The following is a 26,976-nucleotide window of genomic DNA, read 5'->3' as shown; positions in this document are numbered from 1 at the left end:
GGGTCAACCTGTGTCTACAGTGAACACATCCAGTGCAGCAGGCAAGAAGACATTTGGACTATCTGTTGTTAGTAAACTAAAGGCAGTGCAAACTCATCTTATCTAGCTGAGAACTCTAATTCCTAAATAAGTTATTTAATTTAAAATGACTAAACACTTCCATTTTCCTTCTGATATTTAAACCACTATTAAAGCAGATTTGTGCCTCTTACATTTGTTTTGTTTGCTGCCAGTTTTTTCTTGCTGCTCCTCACGCTTAGGAGGCGCTTCCCATAATAATATGCAAAGCTACCTCCTTACCCTTCTTTAAAGCCTCCTTTGCCATTTTGTCTCTAAAAAAATCTGGTGTACAGAAATCACTGCCAACCGCACTGACCTATATTGTCTCATGGTTTGCTTGTTATCCTCATCTATCTGCAGCTATCTGTTCTCTCCTGTCTTATACGTTAATTGTAAATTCCTTGGGGAAGGGATTGTCCTTTTGTCCCATGTTTGTGCAACGTCTAGCACAATGCAGTCCTGCTACATGACTAGCATTTTGAGGTGCTACAGTAATATAAATAACCAATAATAATATGATAGCTTCTTTCTATAAGCTGGCCTCCTTGATGAGAGGCTCAGGGACACCAAAAGGAACTTTTAAAACCATGCAAAAATCTTTCCCATTTTATTGAGAGAAGTATTTTCCATCTTGTGAACTTCTATGCTGCTAAGCTGAGTAAATGGCTGTAGATCCCTTTAACTGAAGCCCCATGAAGCTAAATATTTTCGTAGTGAAGAAAGATGTATTCAACTATTCCTTTCATCTTCAACCTGTTGATTCCATAGTTTATGAAAAGCAACTATCCACGCAGCAAGGATTTAGGAAGACATGCATATAGAATCTAACCTAACCCACTATTACACAAATTTAAATAAAGCTAAAGTTTCTCTCTTACCATTATAGCTAAGTGCCCTTACTTGCTTCTCAGAAGCATGTGTTCCAAGACAACTGTGAAATGATTCCCTCTCAACAGTTGAAATTGTAACCAGTTTCTGTTATTAATCCCTGGTTTAGGTCCTTTGCAAATGGCTTAGAAAAACTGATTTGGCCTGCACATTTCTAGATTTACCCTGAATGCAAGGATTCCTGGGAATGGGGGGGAGAGAGGGAAAATGTAATCAAACCTCTTTTCCACTACAGTAATCATTAAAATTACTCTAATTTAATCCTTTATCTTTTGTCTAATGTTTCTATATCACTCTGGTTCGAAAACGGTTTGTTACAACAACTACAAATTTTACACATAGTTGAATCTTCTTGAAAATTCATACACTGTCTAAATGGAAGTTGTATTTTTTTACCATTAACTTTATTGAAAAACCATACTCAAAAACTAGTCATCAACAGTTCATTATCAAACTGGGAGGATAGACCTAGTGGGATTCCACAGGGGCCAGTCTTGGGTCTGTTCTATTCAACATTTTCATTAATGGGTTGATAATGAAACCCATAATTGGTTAGAAAATCTGTGGATGACACCAAAATAGGAAGGGTTTCAAGCACTTTGGAAGACAGGAGTAGCATTCAAAATGATCTTGACAAATTAGGGAATTGGTTTGAAAATCAGCAAGATGAAATTTAAAAAAGACAAGTGCAAAGTATTTCACTTTTAAAATAACGAAAATGCTGAATTACAAAATGGGGAATAACTGGATAAGTTTCAGTACTGCTGAAAATTATTTGAGAGGTATAGTGGATCAAACACAATCTGAGCAGGGGAAAAACTAATGCCATTCTGCGATGTGTTAAGAGGACTGTTGTAAGACACGGGAGGTAAGTGTCCCACTCTACTCAGCACTGATGAGGCCTCACTTAGAGCAGTGTGTCCAGTTTTGGGCACCACACTTTAAGAAAGAAGTAGACAAACTGGAGAAAGTCCAGAGGAGAACAACGACAATAAAAGTTTAAGAAAACATGATCAATGATTGAAGATTACAAAATCTTGGCATATTTAGTGTTGAGAAAAGACAATGGGGGGGGACCCAAAGAGCCTTCAAATCTGTTAAGGGCTCCTATCAAGATGAACTGTGGTTAATTGTTCTCCATGTTATTAATGGTTCACAATCATGCTGGAAGTGGGATTCCATAGGGGTCTGTTTTGGGACCGGTTCTGTTCAATATCTTCATCAACTATTTATATATTGGCATAGAGAAGTACGCTTATTAAGTCTGCAGATGATACCAAGTTGGGGGGGTTGCAACTGATTTGGAGGATAGGATCATAATTCAAAATGATCTGGACAAACTGCTGAAATGGTCTGAGGTAAATAGGATGAAGTTTAATAAGGACAAATGCAAAGTACTCCACTTAGGAAGAAACAATCAGTTTCACACATACAGAATGGGAAGCGACTGTCTAGGAAGGAGTACAGGCAATCCCCGGGTTACATGGATCCGACTTACATCAAATCCCTACTTACAAACGGGGTGAGGCAACCCCGCACTAGCTGCTTCCCCCTAGCAGACCAGGGAGACGTGAAGCTAGTGGGCCCCCCACCCCCCCACCAGCAGACCAGGGAGATGCGGAGCGGCTTTTCTCAGCAGACACCTCAGCTTGAGAATAAAGGACTGAGGGAAGTGAGGTGTGGGAGAATAAAACTGAGCTCTGGAGAAATGTTTGGCTAGAGTTTCCCCTACAATATGTACCAGTTCCGACTAACATACAAATTCAACTTAAGAACAAACCTACAGTTCCTATCTTGTATGTAACCCGGGGACTGCCTGTACTGCAGAAAGAGATCTAGGGGTCATAGCGGACCACAAGCTAAATATGAGTCAGCAATGTGACACAGTTGCAAAAAAAGAAAACATGATTCTGTAATGCTTTAACAGGAGTGTTGTGAACAAGACATGAGAAGTCATTGTTCCACTCTACTCTGCGCTGATTAGGCCTCAATTGGAGTGTTGCGTCCAGTTCTGGGCACCACATTTCAAGTAAGATTCAGAGAAATTGGAGAAGGTCCAGAGAAGAGCAACAAGAATGATTAAAAGTCTAGAGAATATGACCTATGAAGGAAGTCTAAAAAATTGGGCTTGTTTAGTTTGGAAAGAAGACTGAGAGGGGACATGACAACAGTTTACAAGTATCTAAAAGAGTGTCACAAGGAGGAGGGAGAAAAATTGTTCTCCTTAGCCTCTGAGGATAGGACAAGAAGCAATGGGCTTAAACTGCAGCAAGGGAGATTTAGGTTGGACATTAGGGAAAATCTTCCTAACTGTCAGGGTAGTTAAACACTGGAATAAATTGCCTAGCGAGATTGTAGAATCTCTATCTCTGGAGATATTTAAGAGCAGGTTAGATAGACATCTATCAGGGATGGTGTAAATGGTGCTTGGTCCTGCCATGAGAGCAGAGGACTGGACTTGATGACCTTTCAAGGGCCCTTCCAGTTCTAGTACTCTATGATTCTATGTTCACTGAAGGTAGGACAAAAAGCAATGGGATTAATGTGCAGCAAGGGAGATGTAAATTATGTATTAGGAAGAACTATCTATCTATCAGGCTAGCTAAGCTCTGGAATAGACTTCCAAGGGAGGTTGTGAAATTTCCATGACTGGAGGTTTTTAGGAACAGGTTGGATAAAAACCTATCAGGTGTGGTGCAGATTAACTTTGTCCTGCCTCGGCACAAGTTTTGATGACTTTTTGGGATCCCTTCCAGCCCACAATTCTATGATTCTGTATATTGCATGCAAATGCATTCTTGTCAGGTAGGAACTTAAACTGGTATTTTAAATACAGTTGGGGGAGGTTGCAATAGCTATTAGAAATCACAATTGTTTGATACGAGGTGCCATTATGGAAGTATTTAATCACAAAATGGTACCAACTACATGCTGCAATTTATTCCCAACGGTGAATCAAATCCACATTATCTGCAGTGGCACAAATCAATAAAGTTGTTGTGGAAAAAGTGACTAAACTTTAGCAGGTGGTAACTGCCCACTGAGTATCCATTTTATGTAGTTCCTTTATTCAACCTCCGTTACAGATTTTTAGATATAAGCTAATTTAAAGGTCACATATTCTAAACAGAAGGCACTGTTTTGGATCTGTGGTAAGACCTGTTCAGACAACTAATTGAATAGCTGTCCCTAACAGCATTTTGTAAAAGTCTGTGATTTTGAAAACCAAGGATAGCAGTAGTTCACATGTTAACAGTGATGTACTCTGCTGTGTTTTCCTCTTAATCACGGACTGTGCATGACTGTTATCTTCAAGCTCAGAAATTTCAAGAACGTAGTCATTGCACTTAACACTACTAAAATATTTTGGGAAAAATAACTTCTATCAGCCTAGATAGTCGTTGATCTCTTAATAAAACAAGACATTAACATTGAAAGAAAAAAGACAAAGCACACCTACTACACCCAACAATAATCAGAAACCTCATTTGATGCAAAGATAACATGTTGGATATCAAACCATTATTATCAGCTACATCCAAAGAGGAAGCATGTGCAGTGGTTAGAGGAAAAGAATGGGCAGGCAGCAGTTTGGATTCTGCTCCTGACTATACCACTCACTTATGGAATGGCGTTGAGCAAGGTACTTAACATCTTTGTACCTCAAATTTCTCGTCTGTTCAATTAGATCATGCTCCTCATCCTCAGAGATACCGTAAAGTTAAAATAAACAAAAATGAATTAGGTTTCAGAGAGGTAGCTGTTAGGGATGTTAGATATAGTTTGTTTTAGTAATTGTGTAGTCGCAACCCTCACATTTGCCCAAGATGACCTCCTGGCTTCCAGCCCCACTTCTGGGGAGCCCCCTGTCACCCTATCCTGCTGCTTCTGTATCAGAGGCAGCAGTGCAGTGTGGCAGGCAGAGAACATAAGAACGGCCATACTAGGTCAGACCAAAGGTCCATCTAACTCAGTATCCTGTCTGCCAACAGTGGCCAACACCAGATGCCCCAGAGGGAGGGATCACAACAGGCAATCATCATGCAATCCCTCCCCCGTCACCCACCTCCAGAGAAACAGAGGCTAGGGATACCATTCCTACCCATCCTGGCTAATTGCCATTGATGGACCTAACCTCCATGAATACAAAGGCAGCAGAACTGAGTCACAACAGCCGTTGTCCATGGGGGGTCTGAGCTCCCCACAGATCACAGAATCATAGAATACTAGAACTTGGGGGGGAATGTCTACACAGCAAAGCTATTTTATAATAACAGCCGTTATTCTGAAATAACTGAGGCTACGTCTAGACTACAGGCTTCTTTCAGAAGACGACTTTTTAGGAAGAGATATTCTGAAAAAACCTCTTCCAAAAGAGAGCATCCACACAAAAAAGTGCATTGAAAAAATGATGCGCTTTTTCAAAAGAGAGCGTCCAGACTGATTGGACACTTTCTCAAATAAAAGGCCACTCGGAACCACTTCAGCCAGGCCTTTAGGTCACCAGTTGCTGTCGAATGCTGGTGCTGGGGTCTTGAAAAGACACGCACTTCATGGGACCCTCCTGGACAGACATTTCTCTAACCTACCTCTTTTGAGGGACAGCAAAGCTCTCGAAGTGCTTGCTGTGATTTCCCTGCTTTTTTAGACATCACAGATTTTCTCTTGGTGCCATGGAGCTGGAGCTACTCCTGGGTATGAGATGGCCCCACATGGACATGCTGTAGTTTTTGCAGCACTTTGTGCCAGCTGCCTTCCTGCTCCTGACCGAGCTCAACCCCAAGATCATTCTGGGGACCCTCTCCCTGGGTACAGGAGCTATACTCTGGCAACAGTAACCCACTGTGGAGAGGCATTTCTGGAGGCTCAACACCAGTTTGGACAGTGTGACTGGCTTGGTCATGGAGCAGTGGGACAACAAGCAGTGGCTTCAAAACCTCCACATGCAGAAGACCACCTTTTTGGAGCTATGTGCCTGGCTTGCCCCTGCCCTCTGGAAATGCGACACCTACATGCTGCCTGCCATCTCCCTAGAGAAGCGGGTCGCAATCGCAATCTGGAAGCCTGCCACTCCAGACAGCTACTGGTCGATGGGCAACCAATTTGGCATAGAAAAGTCCACTGCTGGGGCCCTCCCCCAGGGGTAAGGCACTCTGGAGCTGAAGTCCCTGCAGTGTGAGGGGGAGTCCTGCATAAAGACACCCGTTTGGTTTTGAACAAAACAAAAAGTCTGTATTTATCTTACATTCTAAAAAGGTGGGAAGGGGGAGGGAGCTCATAACCTGGAGGAGGAAGGGGGGGCTGGATGTGCCACCTCAGGTGTGGGGACCTCATTGGAGTTGGGTGGGTCTGGGGACCACAGGGGGAGTGGGCAATAGGAAGGCTGGAGCGGGGTCAGGAATGGCAGGGGCCAGGAGGAGAGGGCATGGGCATCACTTGGGGTATATCTAGACTACATGGCTCCGTCGATGGATGAGTTTACTAGACATAGAAAAATGAAGCTTCATTTACATCAAAATGACCGCCATGCTGTGCCGATCAGCTGTTTGGCGGCAAAGTGGGGCAGTCTGGACACGCCGTGGTCGACAAGGGAAGCCTTTGTCGACTGCTCTGGTAAGCCTCATTTCACGAGTCATACTGAAGCGGTCGACGAAGGCTTCCCTTATCGACCGCAGCGTGTCCAGACTGCCCCGCTGTGCCGCCAAACAGCTGATCGGCACAGCGCGGCGTCCATTTTGATGTAAACGAAGCGGCAATTATTTAAATCGCTGCTTCATTTTCCTATGTCTAGTAAACTCATCTACATGGCTCCATCGACAGAGCCATGTAGTCTAGACATACCCTTGGGGAGGGGGTATGGGCATCACCTGGGGAGGAAGCAGAGGCATCGCATGGGGGGCAGGCATAGGGGGAATGGGCATTGCAGGGGAGACAGAAAGGTGGAAGCCAGAAGCAGCGACAGCAGGCGGGTATGCCATCATGTGCGACATGATGGCACACATGCTATCACACCACTGCATGGCCTGGTCCCATGCGTGGTTCCGCCACTCTGAGTCCTCGCAGACCTTCTGTGCCAGGGACACTGACATGCTGGCAGATGAGGTCTTCATGAACCTGGCGTGCTTTCAGGTCCCCCGGGTTCTGGCAACTGGCTCGGTTGGTGTGGCTTGCACCTGAGTCCCAGCTGATCTGGCTGTGGAGAACACAAAGAGGGAGAGGTGGCCAGTCATCCATGCAGACACTGTCCCTGAGGCCATGTCCTCTTCTGTGAGCAGCAACCAACAGTCCTCGAGCCAGAGAAGGGGGATGTCCCGGGAGCAAGGCCATGTGTGGCCTGCATAGCAGGCCCTGCCTCACATGCTGCCCCCCCCCCCGCCCCTGGCCCACAGACAAGCAGGCAAGGGAAGTGTCCAGCCACAGTGGGATCCCTTAATGAGCATCAGAGGAGCCGGGAGCAGCCTGGCCCGCCCTGGTGTCCACACACACCTGCAGCTCACAGCACTGCTGGAGCAGGTGGTACCTCGCATGTGCAGGCATGCCAGTGTGCTATGTGCGGCACTCCTTGGTGTATCTAGGGTTGTTCCTGTGCCTTTCTGGCTATCTTACTTCCAGCCATGGCAGGTGCTGTGTGGCCTCCACTGAGGCTGTGCTCAGGGGCTGCCTGCCGCATCCACGTGCGACACACTAATGCTGCACGTGGTTCCACATGCATGGACCGCAGCACAATGTCCAGCCCAAACAGCCTGAGCGACACTTGCACCCTGCCGCTGTGCGCCAGCCTCCCCCACCCTGTGTATGTGACAAACTAAGACCACTCACCTAAAGATCCCTCCCTGGCATCCAATGAGGCCTGGGAGACATATTGGCTCACAGGCACCGGCTCCAGGGACAAGGTCATGGTCTCCATCTCCTCCTGCAGCTGGCCCTGGTTCTCCTGCTCCTCCTCTGCTATGACCTCCAGCTGGGCGACAACGGGGGTCTGGAGGCCAGAGTGCAACACAAAGACTAACAAATTTATTAAGGTATTAGGGGACAAGATTTTGTGACCCACAATACTTTTCAAAATATAATAGAAAAAATTCCTATCCAAGAATCCATGTGCTTTTTGCATATTAAAACACAATGAAAGAACACAATTGAGGACAGGACAAGGAGTAATGGGCTTAAAGTGCAGCAAGGGTGGTTTAGATTGGACATTAGGAAAAAATTCCTAACTGTCAGGGTGGTCAAATATTGGAATAAATTGCCAAGGGAGGTGGTGGAATCTCCCTCTCTGGAGATATTTAAGAACAGGTTAGATAGACATCTGTCAGGGATGGTGTAGACGGAGCTTGGTCCTGCCTTGAGGGCGGGGGGCTGGACTCGATGACCTCTTGAAGTCCCTTCCAGTCCTATGATTCTATGAAAAAATAGAAGTTTCTCCTCATCTCCTAACATGGGAAATAAGCATGTGATTCATATATACTCCTCATGTGATTCATATGTACTCCACCTCCATTCCACCCCATTACCCAAACCCCTGCTCTGCCTCTTCCTGCCCCCACTTTGCTCGACCCCTTCTCTTCCCCACCTCTTTCTACTCCCTCCCCCAAGTGAGCCCCATCCCCGCTCCCTTCTGGAGCCTGCACACCACAAAACAGCTGTGTTTGGCTGTTGGTGGGTGCTGCTGAACACCTGCAATTTTTCTCCATGGGCGCTCCAGCCATGAAGCGCACACAGAGTTGGCACCTATGGGTTGGCTGTTGTTTTTTGCACAAACTATTTTCTGGGATGTTTTTCTGGAAGGTATAATGAAGAAGCTCATTGTTGTAGTATAGTCTTAGGGTAACAAAGACATGGAATACAGAAGCAAAATGCAATTTTTTACTGGTTTGTAAAGTGCTTTTAGGTCCTCAGATGAAAGATGCTAAAGCAGTGTATGCTATAAATATTATATTGTCATCAGACATATAAGGGAGGTGCCTTAACACTTTGATATGCAGAAATTTTCAGGTACCTTAACTTAAAATTTAGACTCTTTTACTTTTCACTCATTGTTAAGCATTCCCTTTATAATTTTGAACAACTGTAATGATGCTTGGAAAACATCACATGGGCTGGTCTTCCATCCATTTATGACAGTGGGACAATGTACATAAGCAAACTTTGTGGGATCAGGCTTACAGTTTATAAACCTGTCATTCAACCAAAATGTGTTATTTAAAGTCAACAGCAAATGGATCAATGAAAACCACAAACTAGATACATGCCACACATCAGTGAAATCTTATGCTGTTTATGTCTCACTTAAAACACAGGAATTCAGGACAATATAAGTCCTTCCTCCAAAAAAAAAAAAGGGTTTTCCCATTCTGGACACTGTATCACAATACAATTGTTGGACAATGCTGTGTTAGTACTAACTAGTCTGGCAGCTCTTGTGCTTTCATAACATCTTTTGCAGCTTCCTTATGTTGTTCTTAAGGGCTTTCTTTGACTAAGCCTGTTCATAGCACTAAGAGAGGAAGAAACAAAGCAATTGTAAAGCTTGTTAAGAAGCAGTTCATATGCTATTAAAGGTGACCTTGCCACTTCCATTTCTATTTATTCTACTTCCTTTCCAAAGCAGGTCACATCATTCTATATAAAATGTAAACACATCTGAGTAAAGATTAATCTGAACTCAAAGCCAAACCTGAACATGTAACATGTTAAACTTTTAGAAAGTTAAAATCCAAATTCAAACTTAATGGTGCAAGCCCATCTGACGATGTGCTCATCAATCTAAGGATGTTAAAATGCGGGTATTTAATTAATTGAGTAGTCGATAGAATTTTTATCCACTACTTGATTAGTTGATAGGCAGCCTGGCTCAGTTCTGGCTTGTGCCGTGTGTGGGACCAGTTCCACTGCGGCTCAGCTACTTAAAAGACAGTAGGAGTCAGGCAGCCTGCCCACTACCTCCTACTGCATTTTAAATTGCAGAACTGCAGCAAGGTTTGGTCCCGCACCCGGTACGAGACAGAACTGAACCGGGCTGCCTGCCCAGCCGGCAGCAGCCTCTGTGTGCAGGGGTCCCAGTGGTGATTTGGGACCTACTGCACACAGGGACAGCTGCCGCAAAGCAGCCATTGCCTGTGGCTGGGTTGCAGTGGACAGGGGTTGCTTCTTGCCAGCAACTCCTGCCCCTCTCCCCCCACATCTGTTAGAGGCAGCGGGGGAGGAGGGGCGGGGAAAGTGGCACTGCAGAGATGGTGCTGGAGAGAGCTGGCTTTTAAGTGATACAGCGGCAGCAAGGGGGCGTGGGGAATGCAAGTAGTCGACTCGGCTACCTGATAAGCATAGACTTATTGGATAGTCAACTAGTCGACTACACCTTTACATCCCTACTTCAATCTAATAGACAGAAGTGTAGGACCCAAGGCTCGAAGTTAAAGCTAGACAAATTCAGACTGGAAATAAAGTGAAAATGTAACAATGAGAGTAATTTATTATTGGAACAATTAATCAAGGGTTGGGTTGATTCTCAAATCAGCAATTTTAAAATCAAAAAAGGATGTTTTTCTAGAAGACATGTTCTAGTTCAAACAGGAATCATTTTAGGAAAGTACTTTGGCAGTGGTGGGCGATTAGCCCCAGCAGGCTGACACTGCTGCATAGTGAATGTCAGTGAAAATGGGTTGGTTCAAAAGTTAAAATAGGAAAAGAACAAAATACTTAGAAAAGTTAGATGTCTTCAAGTCACCAGGGACTGATGAAATGCCTCCTAGAATATTCAAGTATCTGAGTCATTAGCTATCACCTTTGAAAAGGCATGGAAGATGGAAGAGATTCCAGAAGATTAGAAAAGAGCAAATGTAGTATCCATCTATAAAAAGGGAAATAAGGACAACCCAGGAAACTACAGACCACTTTAACTTCTGTGCCACAAAAGATAATGGAGCAAACAATTAAGGAATCTATTTCCAAATATCTGGAAGATAATAAAGTGATAAGTAAGCATGTAAGCAGTAAGCATGGATTTGTCAAGAACAAATCATAACAAACCAATCTGATAGCTTTCTTTGATAGGATAACCAGCCTAGTGGATTGGGAGAATCAGGAGACGTGGTATTTCTAGATTTTAGTAAAACCTTTAATACAGCCTTGTATAAACCTCTTATCAATAAACTAGGAAAATAAAACGTAGATGGAGCTACTATAAGATGGCTGCATAACTGGTTGAATAACTATTCTCAGGGAATAGTTAACAATGGTTCACAGTCATGCTGGAAAGGAAAAATGAATGAGGTTCCGTAGGGATCACCTTTGGGTTTGGTTTTCATTCAATATCTTCATCAATTATTTAGATATTGGCATAGAAAGTACACTTATTAAATTTGCAGATAATACCAAGTTGGGAAGGGGTTGCAAGTGCTTTGGAGGATAGGGTCCAGAATGATCTGCACAAACTGGAGAACTGGTCTGAGATAAATAGGATGAAGTTCAATAAAGACAAATGCAAAGTGCTCCACTTAGGGAGGAATAATCAGTTTCACACATAGAAAATGGGAAGTGACTGTCGAGGAAGGAGTACTGCAGAAAGGGATCTAGGGGTCATAATGGACCACAAACTAAATATGAGTCAGCAGTGTGACACAGTTGCAAAAAAAGAAGTCATTCTGGGATGCATTACAGGATTGTTCTGAGCAAGACACGAGAAGAGGAAGTTACTCACCTTGTGCGGTAACAATGGTTCTTCGAGATGTGTGTCCCCGTGGGTGTTCCACCGTAGACAGGCACCTATAAACTCCAATGATTGCACAAGAGTCAGAGAAGATTTCTGGAGATTGATAATGAGATCTAGGGATTTGAAGATCACTTGTGTCGTATTTGTTGAGTCGAGCATTTTTGCAAAGGAGGGGCCCTTAATTAGGCAGTCATCAAGATATGGAAATATGATGAATCCCTTGCGTCATAAGTATGCTGCTGCCATGGCAAGTGATTTGGAAAAGACCCTTCATGCAGAAGACAAGCCAAAAGGTAGCACATAGTATTGGAAGTGGTCTATTGCTACCATAAATCTTAAGGAATGCCTATGAGCAGTGTGAATTGTAATGTGGAAGTAGGCTTGTAATGGAGAGGAGGACTGCTGACTAGGGGTTAAAATCAGGTAGCTAGCAAAGGTGTTGGCCGAAGGTGTGTGTTTTTTTAAACTAACTGTAGAATGAACAAATGAGAAGTTTAACTAATAACTATGACTAGCAGCGGCAGATTTAGGGCAGGGCGAGCGGGGCAGCTGCCTCAGGCCCCGCGCTTCCCGAGGCCCTGCGCATGCACCATGGCGCCACGGTGCATGCGCCATGTCAAAGGGCGGGGCCTGCAAAATTTCGCTGCCCGGGGCCCCGCGGCACTCTCATCCACCCCGATGACTAGTAACTTATTAACTAACTGGAACTCAATTTCTTATATGACACAATCAGAGGAGAGAGGAGCTTGCTCCGTCTGTGAAAGAAGGTGGCAACGAAAGAACTGGCAGGAGCCAGACTGCATGCACAAAGAGAAAGCAGGAACAGCACGAGGCCCCTGATGTGCATGTGTGGTCCAGCCGACTACTGCTAGGGGAAATTCTCATCTGCGGCACCAGGACAACCCGATACCAACAGTGGAACACCCATGGGGCCGGGGCAGCCTGTGCATATAGGCCTACTCGGCCGTCGCCTAGGGCGCTGTGTTAAATGGGGCGCCCAATGATTATATCATGCCATTGAGGGCTGTGGAGGTGGGGGCGCCGATTGTGCACTCTGCCTGGGGCGCCAGCTGCCGGTAGCCCGCCTCAGGCCACCCCTGCATGGGCATCACCTGAAAAATAAGTAATTCTTCTGTTCTACTCTGCACTGGTAAGGCCTCAAATGGAGTATTGTGTCCAGTTCTGTGCACACAATTTAGGAAAGATGTGGAGAAATTAGAGAAGGTACAGAGAAGAGCCACAATAATGATTAAAAGTCTAGAAAACATGACCGATGAGGGAAGGCTGAAATAGGGAAGTAATAGTATAGTCGATTAACTGATTAGCAAAAGCTTATAGGTTAATGCTATAGACTACACACATTTCCCCTCCACCCCTTGACAGCAAATTTTTTAGCAGTCTGGCCAGCAGGCCAGCTCAGTTTGGCTTGCACTGGGTCCTGGACCTACCCCTGCTGTGGCTGTGCACTGAAAGTGTATTAGGAACCAGGCAGGCAGGCAGCCCAGCTCAATTCCAGCTTGTGCTGGGTCCAGGTTTAATTAGTTTAGAGCTGGTAACAATGTTAAATGGATAACATAGAAGATTGGCATCCTAAGCATCTGCATTGACTGAATAAGTACAGCACAGGTAGTAGCAATACAAGCATCTCACTATTGCCCTATGGTGTGCCTCACTTATGCATCTGAGGAACTACACTGTTTAAAGCAGAACTGTTCTGTCTTTAGTGGATAGTTCAGTCCCTGTGTCCATTAAATACATTATTTTTCCACTTAGCCAATTGCAAACAATGTGTTCTGTGATATGGTGGTTCTCTCTGGCAGTTGCACACACTCATGCATCGTACCACTGCATAATCTAAGTTCTTCAGGAAGCAAGTAGATTATATGATTTTTTCTAATTTTAAAGAACAATTTAAAAAAAACTACTCAATTTAAAAAAAAAGGAGTAAGTGGCACTTAATGAATGTTAACAGCATCTTTAGTCATAGTTTCATTGTAAAAGACCAACAACTGAAAGAGCATGATGACTCATCGAGACAGAGCCACATAGGCAGGAGAGTAGGGGAAACACAAGTTATATGGCTAAATACAAGATTTCAGTTACCGGAATTGACAAGAAAGCCCCTTTCACAAACACAAAATTCATATGAAAGGAATAAACAAAAACAATCAAAAAACCCCGCTTGGCCTCCAAGACATTATAAAAATCCAGTTCTTCATGAGTCAGTTGTTACATTGATCAAAAAACATTTTTGTAACAGTATGGAATGTAAATTGTCTGTTTATAGCATAGAAAGATAGATTAATTAGACTTGTTGCCTTACAAAAATAGTAAGATTTTAAATTAATGAATAAAATGTTTGGATAATTGACATTTTCTAACAAAGCTGGAAAGATGTGATTGGAGAATATTTTAAATACTGTATTTAAATATCTTCATGACATTCTCATCTGCAACTATAAAGAGTTCAAAACCACTGAGCACCAAGGGGCTGAAATGTAATCAAAATAATGTATTTAGTAAAGACTTGGTGACTGATTTACTGTTCCATATCCTCCAGGGTTAATTCAGAAAAAAGCAGTCATGGAAAGTGAATTACAGGCAGTCCCCGGGTTACGTACAAGATAGGGGCTGTAGGTTTGTTCTTAAGTTGAATCTGTATGTAAGTCGGAACTGGCATCCAGATTCAGCCGCTGCTGAAACTGACCACCAGTTCCGACTTACATACAGATTCAATTTAAGAACCCCAGGCGCCCCCAAGTCAGCTGCTGCTGAAACTGATCAGCGGCTGATTCCAGGAAGCCCGGGGCAGAGCAACTCTGCCTCGGGCTTCCTGTAGTCAGCACTGGTCAGTTTCAGCAGCGGCTGACTTGGGGACACCTGGGGCAGAGCAGCTGGGGTGCTGCTGGGTTGGTCCAGTAGCGCCGCTCCTCGGCGCTACTGGACCAACCCAGCAGCACCCCAGCTGCTCTGCCCCAGGCATCCTGATTCAGCCGCTGCTGAAACTGACCAGCAGCGGCTGAATCAGGACGCCTGGGGCAGAGCAGCTGGGTGCTGCCGGGTTGGTCCAGTAGCGCCCAGAGCGGCGCTGCGGGACCAACCGGCAGCGCCCCAGCTGCTCTGCCACAGGCGTCCGGAAAAAAGCCTGGTCTGCTGGGGGGGGGGGGGCATACTAGCTGCGCCCCCCCCCCCCCCCAGCAGACCAGGGAGACGCGGGCAGCGGACCAAGATGCACCGCGGTCCTGCCGCCTGGGTCCTCCGCGGCTTTGCTCCCCGTCTCCCTGGTCTGCTCCCAGCAGACCAGGGAGACGCGGAGCAAAGCCGCGGAGCACGCTGGCAGCGGGACAGCCCAGACGCGCCGCGGCTGTCCCGATGCCGGCGTCCTCAAAGGCTTTGCTCCCCATCTCCCTGGTCTGCTGGAGACCAGCAGACCAGGGAGACGGGGAGCAAACCCCGTTCGTAACTGCGGATCCGACATAAGTCGGATCCGCGTAACTCGGGGACTGCCTGTAGTTGGAATATGGGCAAAGAATAAAAAAATATGGCATTCTAAAGTGTGGCTTGCACAAGTTTCTACAAACACCACTGTGGTCAGGTAAAAATATATTAAATCTGAAAAAGCAACAACACAAAGAGGATAGTGTGGGATTTATGTTTCATTTGTGAAAAAGAAATGATTAAATAATAATCAGTCACATTCAGTTCACCTCAGTTTCCTTAATACAGACATTGAGCTATATCCTCATTATTTTTATCTGCTGTAGAAGGAAGCACAATGTTGATGAAGACTAAAACCAGCAATTCACCACATGATCCCTAGAACCAAAAACCCCCCAAACAATGCAAAGGCTCCAAATGCCTGAGGAAGGTGCTCCACAACAACTGCTGTTTGTGAAAGCAGCTGCTTTTTGTGGTATTGGCATACATCTTGCATAAGTTTCCCTGGAATCCCTGTTCCTGATTTGCTCTATTTGCCCCACTCTCTTCTCCAGTACTTTGTATCAACAGAACTAAATCTCCAGCTAAAGAAATGTGAATGTTGCTTGTGTGTTTTGATTTGAGTAGGGAATGGAGTCATTTGATAAAGTGACAAAGTACTCACCTTCCCTAAAAAGTAAATGCTCTTAACCACAATGACTAAGGGAGCAAGGAATCTGACACACAACACAACCACTAGTCTGGTGTTTCATATATTTCAGCACAGACAGTTCCCTATAGGATTAAAACTAATAACAGTAATACTCTTGAGATCCAAAGGCACTTTGCAAATTATATACATACAGTCCCATTGAACTACTGCTGGCTCTGGAAACATGGTAGAAACCAACCAGTACAACTGGATGAAGGGGAATATTTTAACTAAAAGACATCAGGGAAAACTCCTGTTGCTACAAAAAATGCCATGAAATATTTAAGGTTTGCAGAAAAAAAACTTGTCTCATTCAAAAACTCATAATGGTACAAAATCTCTAAAGAGTCTAGAAATGTAGGTTATAAATTTCCTTTTATTTGCTGAATTACTTTCATGGTACAAAAGCTTCAGAGGTACAACCCACAAAAGCTCATGATACCATCTACATGTTTTGTTAGTCTTTAAGGTGCTGCTAGACTATTCGTTGTTTTTTAAATTTTTTCATTGTACATCAAGAGGCCAAGTTTAAAAAAAGAAATCTTTCCTACCGCCCTTGTACAGCAAGCACCCAATGTTCAGTTTGCAATGTCTTAACTAAGGCACTATACAATTTGTGTTACCACTTATGTATTTGACAAAGTTACAAAAGCCATTTAAAATTAGATTATTGCCACAGTCTATGTACAGACTGTGTATGATGGCTAAATACATTATTTAATCATTCTGGTTTTCTGAATAGAGTTAAAATATGATATTGTACATTTTGTCACTTTCTTTTGCTCCCTGCAGATGATCCCAGGAACATCTACAGAACTAATAAAATTAATGCATACAAAACACTAAATAAAAATAGATTAAGGTTACAAAATGAAACATTCAAAAATTGAGAAATGTCCACATTAAGGCACAGACTCTTACTAGATTTACAATGCATAAAGTTAACTATGTATTTAAGTAGTCCCATAGACTTCAACTAAAAGTTAATGGCACTTAAGTTTCAAAATCACTTAATTAGGCTCTTGTGAAAATTTAATTGTAAACACCTGTAAGCAGATCACAACAAAACCAATTTTCACCAGATCACCAAGAAGCAGATGGGGATTATGTCTCTGACAAATTTCAAGTTTATAACATGTACTGATGTTCAGAGAAAAGTCTCAAGCATAAAAATGTAAATGGTAAAAGTGTGTATTTATACACTCCTTTTTTGCTTAAGCTAAAAAATAATTGTTCATGAGCTGAGAACAAATATAGATAACCTCATCCCAAAAGATAACAATTTAACATGTTAAGACATTTAAAATAAAATAAAACCATATTGTTCAACCTTATCTGTTGAGTTAGCTACATATCATCTCAGATGAAATATTTTATTCTTTGATCATGGGGAAGATACCAGAGATCAATCTGGCCCTCGATAAGTGGCATTACTCCAGTGATCTCAATGGAGTTACCTCATTCATAACAGGATGATTTTGGCTCCAGATGTATTTGTCTGATTAGGTGCGGCACAGAAAGATTTCAAATTTAATGAGAGAGATTGCGGAATGAATCATATTACCTATTGACTATGTACTGCCTCTTGCAAACTCTAGTAGTTATCTTCACTATGTGGTAATGATGATTTTTCTCAAGTACAAAGAATTACAGTTTTTATCAATGGTTCATGACACACGCACACCCTTAAAAGAAATCAGCCTAAAGCAGGTGCATTGAGCTGTCAGACCTTGAAATTTGTTTTGAAACCAACCACCTGTTACTGTAATTGTGAAGCTGTTTTTCCTGGCTTATGGGATTTTAGTTCAGCTGTTGTTCTCATGCTAGCATTTATTTCCTCTAGGAATCACTCAGTCCACTTCCACATTTCCACTGTGTGACTAACATCTTGAGGTCTAATTCAATGTGTACATGTAAAAAGGTCTGTTGTAATTCCCTTAATCAATAGCAAACTTTGTTTGCAGAAAAGTTTTCTGTAGAAAAATGTAAGAAATGTATTTCAAATCCTTTTTAATCACATATCATTTATATAACTCTTCTGAGTCCTCTGCTTACTCCTGTTTTAAACAGGAACAAAGAACATTTACTCTTTATGGGCAAGTTCAAGGATCACATTTAGTGTTGGTTCCTGACTCATATTTTACTAACAGGATCAATGTTCCTGCCACTCTATCTAAGGCCTGAATCAGCATTTCCATTTATAACCTTCTATTTCAAGAGGTTTATAACTCGACTGCAAAGGTTTACTCCAGGTTACACTTAGCAGCCAAGATCTCAAGGCAAAAGCAAATTTAGCTGACAAAATCTAAAAGAAAATAAAACTGTATTTGGGCTACAAGTATTAAAATAAATAGAAGGTGACTTCAGGTGCTTGTTATGTTTCTATAACTGAGAAATGGTATTTTATAAATAACACTGTACTTGCAACTAGACTAAAAAGAAACAATAGCTGGCTTTGCTGTTTAGAAACAAAGTACTAGATCATCTATGTCAGAACTATCTTCCTAGGGTACAATATCCTGCATGATGGAGCCCAAATGTGTACAGAGTACACCTTAGTTAAAGGGGAGGAGGGGAAGAATAGAGAGACACAATCACTGCAGTGAAGATCTTAAAAACTAATTTAAAAAATGACAACAAAAAGGGAGGGGTCACAATGAGCAAGGGAGCTCTGGGGAGATAGGACAGCATTCATATCAGTAAGAACATGGTTGTTCAGTGAAAGCTAGTGCACAGCAGGATGGAACGCAGAATTGTTTAAGATGATAAAATAAATAGACCAAAAAAGTAAAACACTTAATCAACAAATATCATGTGTGCTTTAGGAAAGTGGGTCTTCAGGAAATATGTAAAAGAGAAGGCAATTTGCAAGAGGAGTTTGCAAACCAGCTCAGAAAAAGCACACATTTATAAACAAAGTCTCTGCATTTATAAATAATAATTTAGTAAGTGAGCAAATACTTTTTATTGATATATGTTAATGTTTTATAAGCACACAATTTCAAAAAAGATACAGATCTGCATGTATAAATGAGGTATTCATATACAGTGTGGTATATACTTTCAGAAATACTTATACAAACAACTTGAAGCATTGGTAAAAGCGCAAATAATAGAAACTTTAATTACAGTAAGCAATCTCTATAGAAGTGCTCAAGGGGAAAAAATCAAAGATCTTTTTAGCAACTGCACCTTCTCTATTCCCACAAAAAGACCTGCCATAGTTTAGTGCTGACAGTTTTGGTTGAACATATTCCTGGAGGTTTTACCAAATGATATAATCTTTATTTTAAATTTATCTTTAATTTCTGGATGACTGGCAATCCTAATACAGTTCAGACTCTATTTTTTGGACTGCTTCCTGCCAGTACCCTACACATAAGATATCCTAAAACAGGCAGGAGAAGGTAGAGACGTGGGCTATGTCTACACTGGCATGATTTTCCGAAAATGCTTTTAACGGAAAAGTTTTCCGTTAAAAGCATTTTTGGAAAAGCACGTCTAGATTGGTAGGATGCTTTTCCGCAAAAGCCCTTTTTGCGAAAAAGCGTCCGTGGCCAATCTAGACGCAGTTTTCCACAAAAAAGCCCCAATCGCCATTTTCGCAATTGGGGCTTTTTTGCGGAAAACACTACTGTGCTGTCTACACTGGCCCTTTTGCGCAAAAGTCTTTCGGTAAATTATTAGGATAAAATAGTAGACATTTTAATATGTGCACTGATAATTACAGCATCTGAGTTCCAACTTCAGATACGTGTAGGACGGAAGTAATACAGGACCACATTTTTGTAAAACTGTGAAGTATTAAATCCCAGTTGGCTGCAGTTTTTTTCACTGTTATAAGCAATGATTAACTGTGCATCATATGAAATTTGAGTTGTTTCCTCTGAGCTATTTGAAATCACCCTGGGACCCATTACAGACAAAGTGCCAACAAGATTTTTCTCCTGTTTAATGTACCATCCATCACAGATCACAGTACATGTTTTATTAGGAAGAACTCTTCCAAAACTAATTGAAAAATCCAATTGTTGTCAACATCTTAATGAAAAAAGATTACAAAACTTTGTATGAAGTTCTGTTAAAAGAAATACCCTTCTTTCTTATCAAAGCATGTATGTCTCCAAAGTTCCTGTTTTGTAAGTTTTATTAATTGCAAATGTTGTTTGTTAGAGGAAAACCATGATTGAAGCTGTAAAACAATGAGAATAGTTGTGGCTTTAATCCTTTGAATAAGGCTTTGTTTCCCATTGACTAAAAACTTCCTAAAGGAAGTGGAGCTGGGAAAATCCAGGAAGGATTTGGATTTGCCAAATCCAGTTCTAACTTAGATTTGGATGCAAAGCTTTTGTTATTCATTTTACAGAAGTTTGTAAAAACTTTTTAAAATAAATTACAAACTACATACTTGACACTATTTAAAAGTTATACAAATAACAGCTCTCTCTTACACACACACACACACATGATGTACTCATAATTTTTTTAAGACTCAAATACTAATTCAAATGTTCTTTGACAGATTCTGTAGGGAGAATTTGTGTTTATATTTGCTTATTTGTTTTTAATTATGTATACAGGCACTCTGACACTGAGCTGATGAGAACCATATGAATACAGTATCTAGATAGATCAATTGGGGGGAAAAATACAAATGCAACATTTATTCCATTAAAACACCTTCTGCAGCATGCAAAAAAAGGAGAAACACTTTAAAATTCCTTTCCACGACAAAGAGTGATTGCACTACTTGGCAATAAAGCTGGACTTCCAGAAGACTTTCTAAGCCACCCCAACATTTGTTTTTTCACAAATACATTTTAATTCTGTACATAAGTTCAAAAATTTCCAACAGTTGATTTGCCAAAAGTGTAGTTCTCTTTGTAGTCAGAGCCTAAACCGGTGGTCCCAAACTTTTTGGGGCTGTCGGGCACCCAGGGGTGGCATCGAGCATGCGCCGGGCGCCCGGGGCGCAAGAATGGCTCGGGCTGGCCCTGGTCACTAGGAGGGCACACATAAATGCCCCAGCGGGCACCATAGCACCACTGGCCTAAACAAACATTTGTTATATCACAATTAAGATGATTTTGTTTTACCCTAAAATAACTTAAAAATAAAATCAAATATCTAAGCTCTTTTCCAAAACCATCATTTATATTTAACTCTCCATTTCTGATTAATTAAAGGGCATATTGGGAGATTAAAAGATACCAGAAACAGTTTTATACATTTCTTCCGTAGACAGAGATTGATCATATGAAGTGCTGAGCACCCTAAACTTTTCCTGACTAAAGTGAGTTATGTGACTGCTGCACATTTTGCAGAATTGAGCTTTTTATAGTTTTGATATCAACATGAGGCCCAAGTTTTATAGACTTAAGTCAGCCTCCAGCATAGACCACTCATGCCTCCTGATACTTGAAGTGGTGGTGGTGGTGGTGCAATTGTCTTCTCTTCCAGAAAAGACACATGACCATACCACGTATTCTCTGGGAGACATTTCCAGCCCTACCTCCCTGGGCCAGGTTAGTCAATCCTGCTGGCTCTTGGGGGTGGAAGCCAGGGGCCACAAATTTGGGAAGCATGTGCCCCAGGGTCTGGCTGGGGTCAGCCCCAGCTGAGCAGAGGCCAGGGAACCTGTTTCTGGCACCTCTCCCAGTGACTGATAACCTGTGCCCAGCCCAGGGACTCCCATGTTCTCCCAGCCCCAAAAGCTATCTGCCCAGAAGGTGGGGGAGCTCTGTCCTACTCCTATTGTGCCTCCTCTCATCACTGGCAACTATACGGCTGTGTCTAGACTGGCAAGTTTTCCCACAAAAGCAATTGCTTTTGCGGAAAAACTTGCCAGCTGTCTACACTGGCCGCTTGAATTTCCGCAAGAACACTGACTTCCTACTGTCTGAAATCAGTGCTTCTTGCGGAAATACTATGCTGCTCCAGTTCGGGCAAAAGTCCTTTTGCGCAAAAGGGCCAGAGTAGACAGCTCAGATTTGTTTTGCGCAAAAAAGCCCCGATCGTGAAAATGGCGATTGGGGCTTTTTTGCGGAAAAGCATGTCTAGATTGGCACGGACTCTTTTCCGCAAAAAGTGCTTTTGCGGAAAAGCATCCATGCCAATCTAGACGCTCTTTTCCACAAATGCTTTTAACGGAAAACTTTTCCGTTAAAAGCATTTGCGGAAAATCATGCCAGTCTAGACATGGCCTACCAGTACAGGAAGCAAGACAGAGACACTTCTCAAGCAGCTGAAGTTGGTAACTCAGCATCACTGCTCTGTACAGCACAGTAGCTGCCCAAGAGTTCTGCTGGAGAGGTGGTGGCAGCAGACCACCATCTCCATTATATAAGGGCCAAATGAGCTAGAAATGTGCTGGAGTGGGAAGTGTGACTCTATCTTGTTCAGCCCCCATCCCCACTAGCTGGGTCTGAGTGGAGAGTGAAAAGAGCAGGCCACTGAGACCAGACAGACTCTCTATACTGCCCCTTCCACTTCCCATCTATGCCCAACTGCCAGGAATAGGGGCTGAATGTGCCAGAGGGCAGGTGCGGCAAGAGAATAACAAAGTCTCTCTGGGTATGTCTACACTACCCCGCTAGTTCGAACTAGCGGGGTAATGTAGGCATACCGCACTTGCAAATGAAGCCCGGGATTTGAATTTCCCGGGCTTCATTTGCATAAGCGGGGCTCCGCCATTTTTAAATCCCCGCTCGTTCGAACCCGCGCTGCACGGGGTTCGAACCAGCAGGGTTTTAAAAATGGCGGCTCCCCGCTTATACAAATGAAGCCCGGGAAATTCAAATCCCGGGCTTCATTTGCAAGTGCGGTATGCCTACATTACCCTCCTAGTTCGAACTAGGAGGGTAGTGTAGACATACCCTCTCTTTCCCTGCCCTCTGCAGCCCAAGAAGAAATCTGGGGAGGCACTTAACCGCCTCACTTATGTGCTGAGGATTCAAATGCTAGTATTTAAACATCAGGAATATTAACATCTAAACACTAGCATTTGTGCCTAAAGATCAACTGTACCTATTTTATTGAATATGGACATTAAAAACTGAAGTTTATTTAAAAAAACCATGAAACTTTTTAGTAGGGACATATGGAAATATAAATAGGGACATACCTTTAGCACCACTGAAAAGCAATGGAGCCAGTGGAAAAAACAGTTGATATGGCTAAATGTCCACCAAAAATATAAATGCAAACAAATCTGAGATTTGCCAGTTTTTCTGTTCAGAAAAGACATTCTACATTGCATTTCTGATCATAAAAATACTTGTAAAGAACCTTTCTTTTCAAATAGAAAAGCTAGTTGTAAATTAAACCATAAACTACTGGCCAGATCTCATCTTGGCTTTGTGATTAATTATGTGATTGAGGCATCAATTATTTAGCACTAACACATGGTCTGTCATGTCTTGTTACTTAAGTATAATATGCCTTTCATCCATGTGTACTCAAGAGGACAATCTGATTGGCTGCTGGTGACGTTATCCCCATTTGGTAATCCTCAGTGAATCCACAGGGAATAGCCAACCCATTCTAGACAGAGTTCCTAGTGCCTTTTTCACATGTCTGTGCCTAATAACAGGTTTGTTCCTACTCATCACTCTTTGGTTCACTGCAGGTGAATTAAATGGTTTTCAATAAAATTGCCTCAATGAGTGTCAACCATTTTCCATAACAGAAGGTGCAGCAGATGAGCTATTATTTACCTTTAAACGATGCCTCTTCTATTCTTCAGCAAGCTTGATCTCAATTTTGTGCCAATGGGGCCAAATTCTGTAGCAGTCTGGTGCAACTATTTGGAAATCCTACAGCAAATTTAAGTACATACAAATTGAGTTTTGTATTTAACCCAATATAAATACAATTAATAGTTATATTTTATTTTAAGCATATTGCAGCATTTTGTACTGAAAATGCATTTTTGTAGTGTAGAGCAAAAGGAGGCTGAGATTTTTGGAAAGTTGGGGATCATAGCACAGAGGGAGATATAAGATGTGGTTTGGACTGTGGGGAAAACCTACATTAGGTAGATGTTTCTTGTAAATGGATCAGCAATGAAACAACACTGTCCTTTAAAGTCCCAACTTTAGGATTTAAGAGTTATTATCCTGTATAAGAGGGCAGTTTCATGTAGAGCAGGAGTGGGGAACCTCAAGCTCAGGGGCCAAATATGCCCTCCCCCCCAAGTTGCCTGCAAGGCTCAGAGCTCACCCCAGCACTGGGGAGCCTGCACTGGGCTCCAGTTCTCCCACTACCCCACTATGAAGCTGAAGCACTCAAAATCTACTACTAGCCTGGGCTCCCCTTGGCTCTGGTGAAATGTGTAGTGTCTTTCTCCTTCTCACGCCATGTGAGGATTGGTTTGTTTTGTTTTACTTCTCACTTGTGTGTGACCCCGACCTAAAACAGGTTCCCCTTAGAGCTATTGCTTCAAGCTATTTGCAGACTGAGGCATACATAACCAAATTAAAAAAACAACAATTAGTCTGATAGCATCTTAAAGACTAAAAAAATATGTAGATGGTATCATGAGCTTTTGTGGGTGCAGCTCACTCCTTCAGATGTGCCCCCGAAAGCTCATGATACCATCTACGTGTTTTATTAGTCTTTAAGGTGCTACTAAACTATTTGTTGTTTTTTAAGTTTTTCCTGTTACAGACTAACCTGGCTACCCCTCTGAGGCTTTTACAACCAAATCAGTTAGCATTTGAAAGTTTGTCACAAAAATATTGTTTTTAACTAAAAAGCAGATTCTGCAGAAAACTGAGTGTTAGTGGAATTCCAGGGAACAATGAGCCTTTTCAATATAGTAGCAAATACACCTTTTATCGAGTTGGAAGGCACAGGATTTGCATTTGCTATCATGAGGTGCAGCAGTAAGAACCGGAACAGAGAAATCTGACATCTTTTGAAAGTCTATACATTTTTGGTGTTTTTATGTTACTGTTAAAATATGACTATCACTATGTTATCTAGTTATCTGAACTGTCTTCTGCGTACTGAAAAAGTATCACCAAGACTCTTCAACAAGATTTTAGGATGAGGTAGGCAATAATTTTTTATGGGTGGCCACTCCAATAATTTAGTAGGTGGTCAACGGCTACACTCTTCCATTAATGGAGGAGGCACAGGGTAAAGGATAGAAATGGGATGTAGAAAGGAGCTTCATATAGTGATTGGGGTGTAGTGTCTGAGAGGGGTGTTGGGTGAAGGAGGGGGTTGTGACTTGGGGCAGGATTGGGGTGTACGTTCTGGGAGAGGTTATGGGTGCAAGAGATCATTCTGACCTGGAAAAAGGGGCGTTCACTTAGGATTTATGACCGGGGACAGGGGTAGAAGACAGAGGGCAGAGTTGTGGGGAGAGACAGAGTGGGGTGTCAGTGCAGGCTCTGGCTGGAAGACACAAACCTTAGGAGGCTTCTGGACAGCAGTCCAGCAGTACCCTCAGGCAAGCTCACTGCCCTGACACACCTCTGCACACAGTTCAAAACAGCTGGCTGCAAAGGCCACGTGCTTCTCTGCATGCTGTGCACCACAAACACAGCTCAGGTAGCTCCCATTGGCTAGTTTTCAATGCGAGACTGTGTGGGAATGGGGCATTAAGCCCATCCCCATGGGGTGCACAGTGTGTAAAGACCACATGGCCTCATCAGTCAGCTGTTTTGGGTGGTGGGGCATAATGCCTACCCACTTCTAAATGCCCCTCTCCCAGCCTTGCTGGAGAAACTAGGGGACCTAGGATTCAACTGAATACGGGGAAAGGGAGCCTAGCCTGCCTGATGCTTCAGCTGGGCAGTAAAATGGTGGCAAGCCAAATCCAGCTTTTTGGTGATTTGGATCCGCCTACAGACTGTATTTTGCCTACCCTTGTTTTGGAGAAAAAAAGGGTGAAGTAATGTCTATCTGACCAACTTCTGTTGGTGAGAAAGCCAAGCTTATATAGAGATCTTCAAGTCTTAACATTTGTGGTAAATAGAAGCTTATGTGCATAAGCAGTTAAGTATGAAACAGAATAGTTTTCCTAGACCTGAAGACTGCCAGGATTGCTGATGGTGTGGGGGCAATGGGAGCAGTTGTCCTGGGGCCCCCTGATTTAAAAAGGTCCAGGTCTGTTAGCCCTTTAAACTGCTGCTGGAGCCCCATGCAGCATTGTCCAGGCAGCACTGAGGGCTGGCTGGGAGGCTCACAGCACAGTCCACAACAATGCTGAAGGCTGGCAGCTCCTGCCCCTTCCATTTAAGGCCCAAGAACCATGGAGCAAGCCCCTCCACTCTGGCTGGTGAAGTCTGTTGCCAGCCCCCAGCGTGGTTGAGTTGAGTTCTTGCACCGACAGAAATTGGTGCAGCAAGAGACAATGCTTCACCCTGCTCATTTTTCTAATATTCTGGACCAACAGGGCTCCCCCAACACTGCCTACAAACCAGATTCTGTCCGTTGGACTGGTGCCTTCCAACGGCAACTCGGGGCGCGGGAAGATTCTGTCTGATGCGAGTCGGTGGCTGCGCCCCGCTATAACTGGGGGTGGAGCGAAGCTGGCCCAGAGCCCGCACAGAGCACTGCGCGGGAGGGATGGACACCGGGTTCAGTGGCGGGGTTGAGCGTCCCCCCCTGGGCCTAACGAAGCTGTGGCTGCACTGACTGGACTCTAGCGCTCACCGCCCCCCGCCTTCCGGGGAGAGGCGCAGCCACGGCACCAAGTAGCGGGGCACAACCTCCGTCTGGCGTGGCTGGGAGTGGGCTGTCGCCAGCTACCGGCGGGCAGCGGGGCTGGACGCCCAGACCGAGCTCACGCGCTGGGAGCGCAGCTAGGGGCAGGGGCGGGAAGGCGCCTGAGGGGAAAGGACGACGCTCTAGTCGGGTAGTAATGGGGGAGGGGCGGCCTCGAGGCGAAAGCAACTGAGGGGCAGGGCCGCGAGCGGTGCATTTCTCGCGAGAGGCCGCCCAGCGGAGATTTCCCGGTTGTCGCGTGGCCGGGAGCCGCTCTCGCGAGCTCGCGGTGCCCGGAAGTAGTGCAGCCACGCGGCGGAGCGGAGCTGACTGAGCAAGGTGCGCGCCGTTCTGTACGGGAGCCGCCCAGGGACAGAAGCTGCTTGCGAGATCCGGCCGGATGCCCAGCGCCGCCCGCAAGAGCCAGGAGCGCGACCGAGCTGGCATGGAGCCGCCGGCGGCCGATGTGGGTCCG

The 26,976-nt window shown here is 43.7% G+C and overlaps 1 protein-coding gene and 1 long non-coding RNA gene across 2 annotated transcripts in view; one reads left to right on the top strand and one right to left on the bottom strand.

Moving 5' to 3' along the window:
* Positions 1–6,682: 6,682 nt before the first annotated feature.
* LOC112544790 (uncharacterized) lies at positions 6,683–26,488 on the bottom strand. The gene is made up of 4 exons (XR_012905140.1): positions 26,216–26,488; positions 23,501–23,599; positions 7,768–7,927; positions 6,683–7,141 (listed from the first exon to the last, which is right to left on the bottom strand). It is a non-coding gene; the product is annotated as an uncharacterized LOC112544790 (long non-coding RNA).
* A 190-nt stretch (positions 26,489–26,678) lies between these two features.
* The window catches only part of DARS1 (aspartyl-tRNA synthetase 1), a 79,078-nt gene continuing 78,780 nt past the window's right edge, over positions 26,679–26,976 (top strand). Inside the window, exon 1 of the mRNA XM_006117048.2 lies at positions 26,679–26,967. Coding sequence (XP_006117110.1) covers positions 26,902–26,967 — 66 coding nt within the window. The 5' untranslated portion in view covers positions 26,679–26,901. The remainder of the gene's footprint in view (positions 26,968–26,976) is intronic.

This window comes from Pelodiscus sinensis, chromosome 7 (assembly GCF_049634645.1).
Source record: "Pelodiscus sinensis isolate JC-2024 chromosome 7, ASM4963464v1, whole genome shotgun sequence".
Classification (NCBI taxonomy): Eukaryota; Metazoa; Chordata; order Testudines; family Trionychidae; genus Pelodiscus; species Pelodiscus sinensis.
This window is presented reverse-complemented; position numbering and strand designations above follow the sequence as displayed.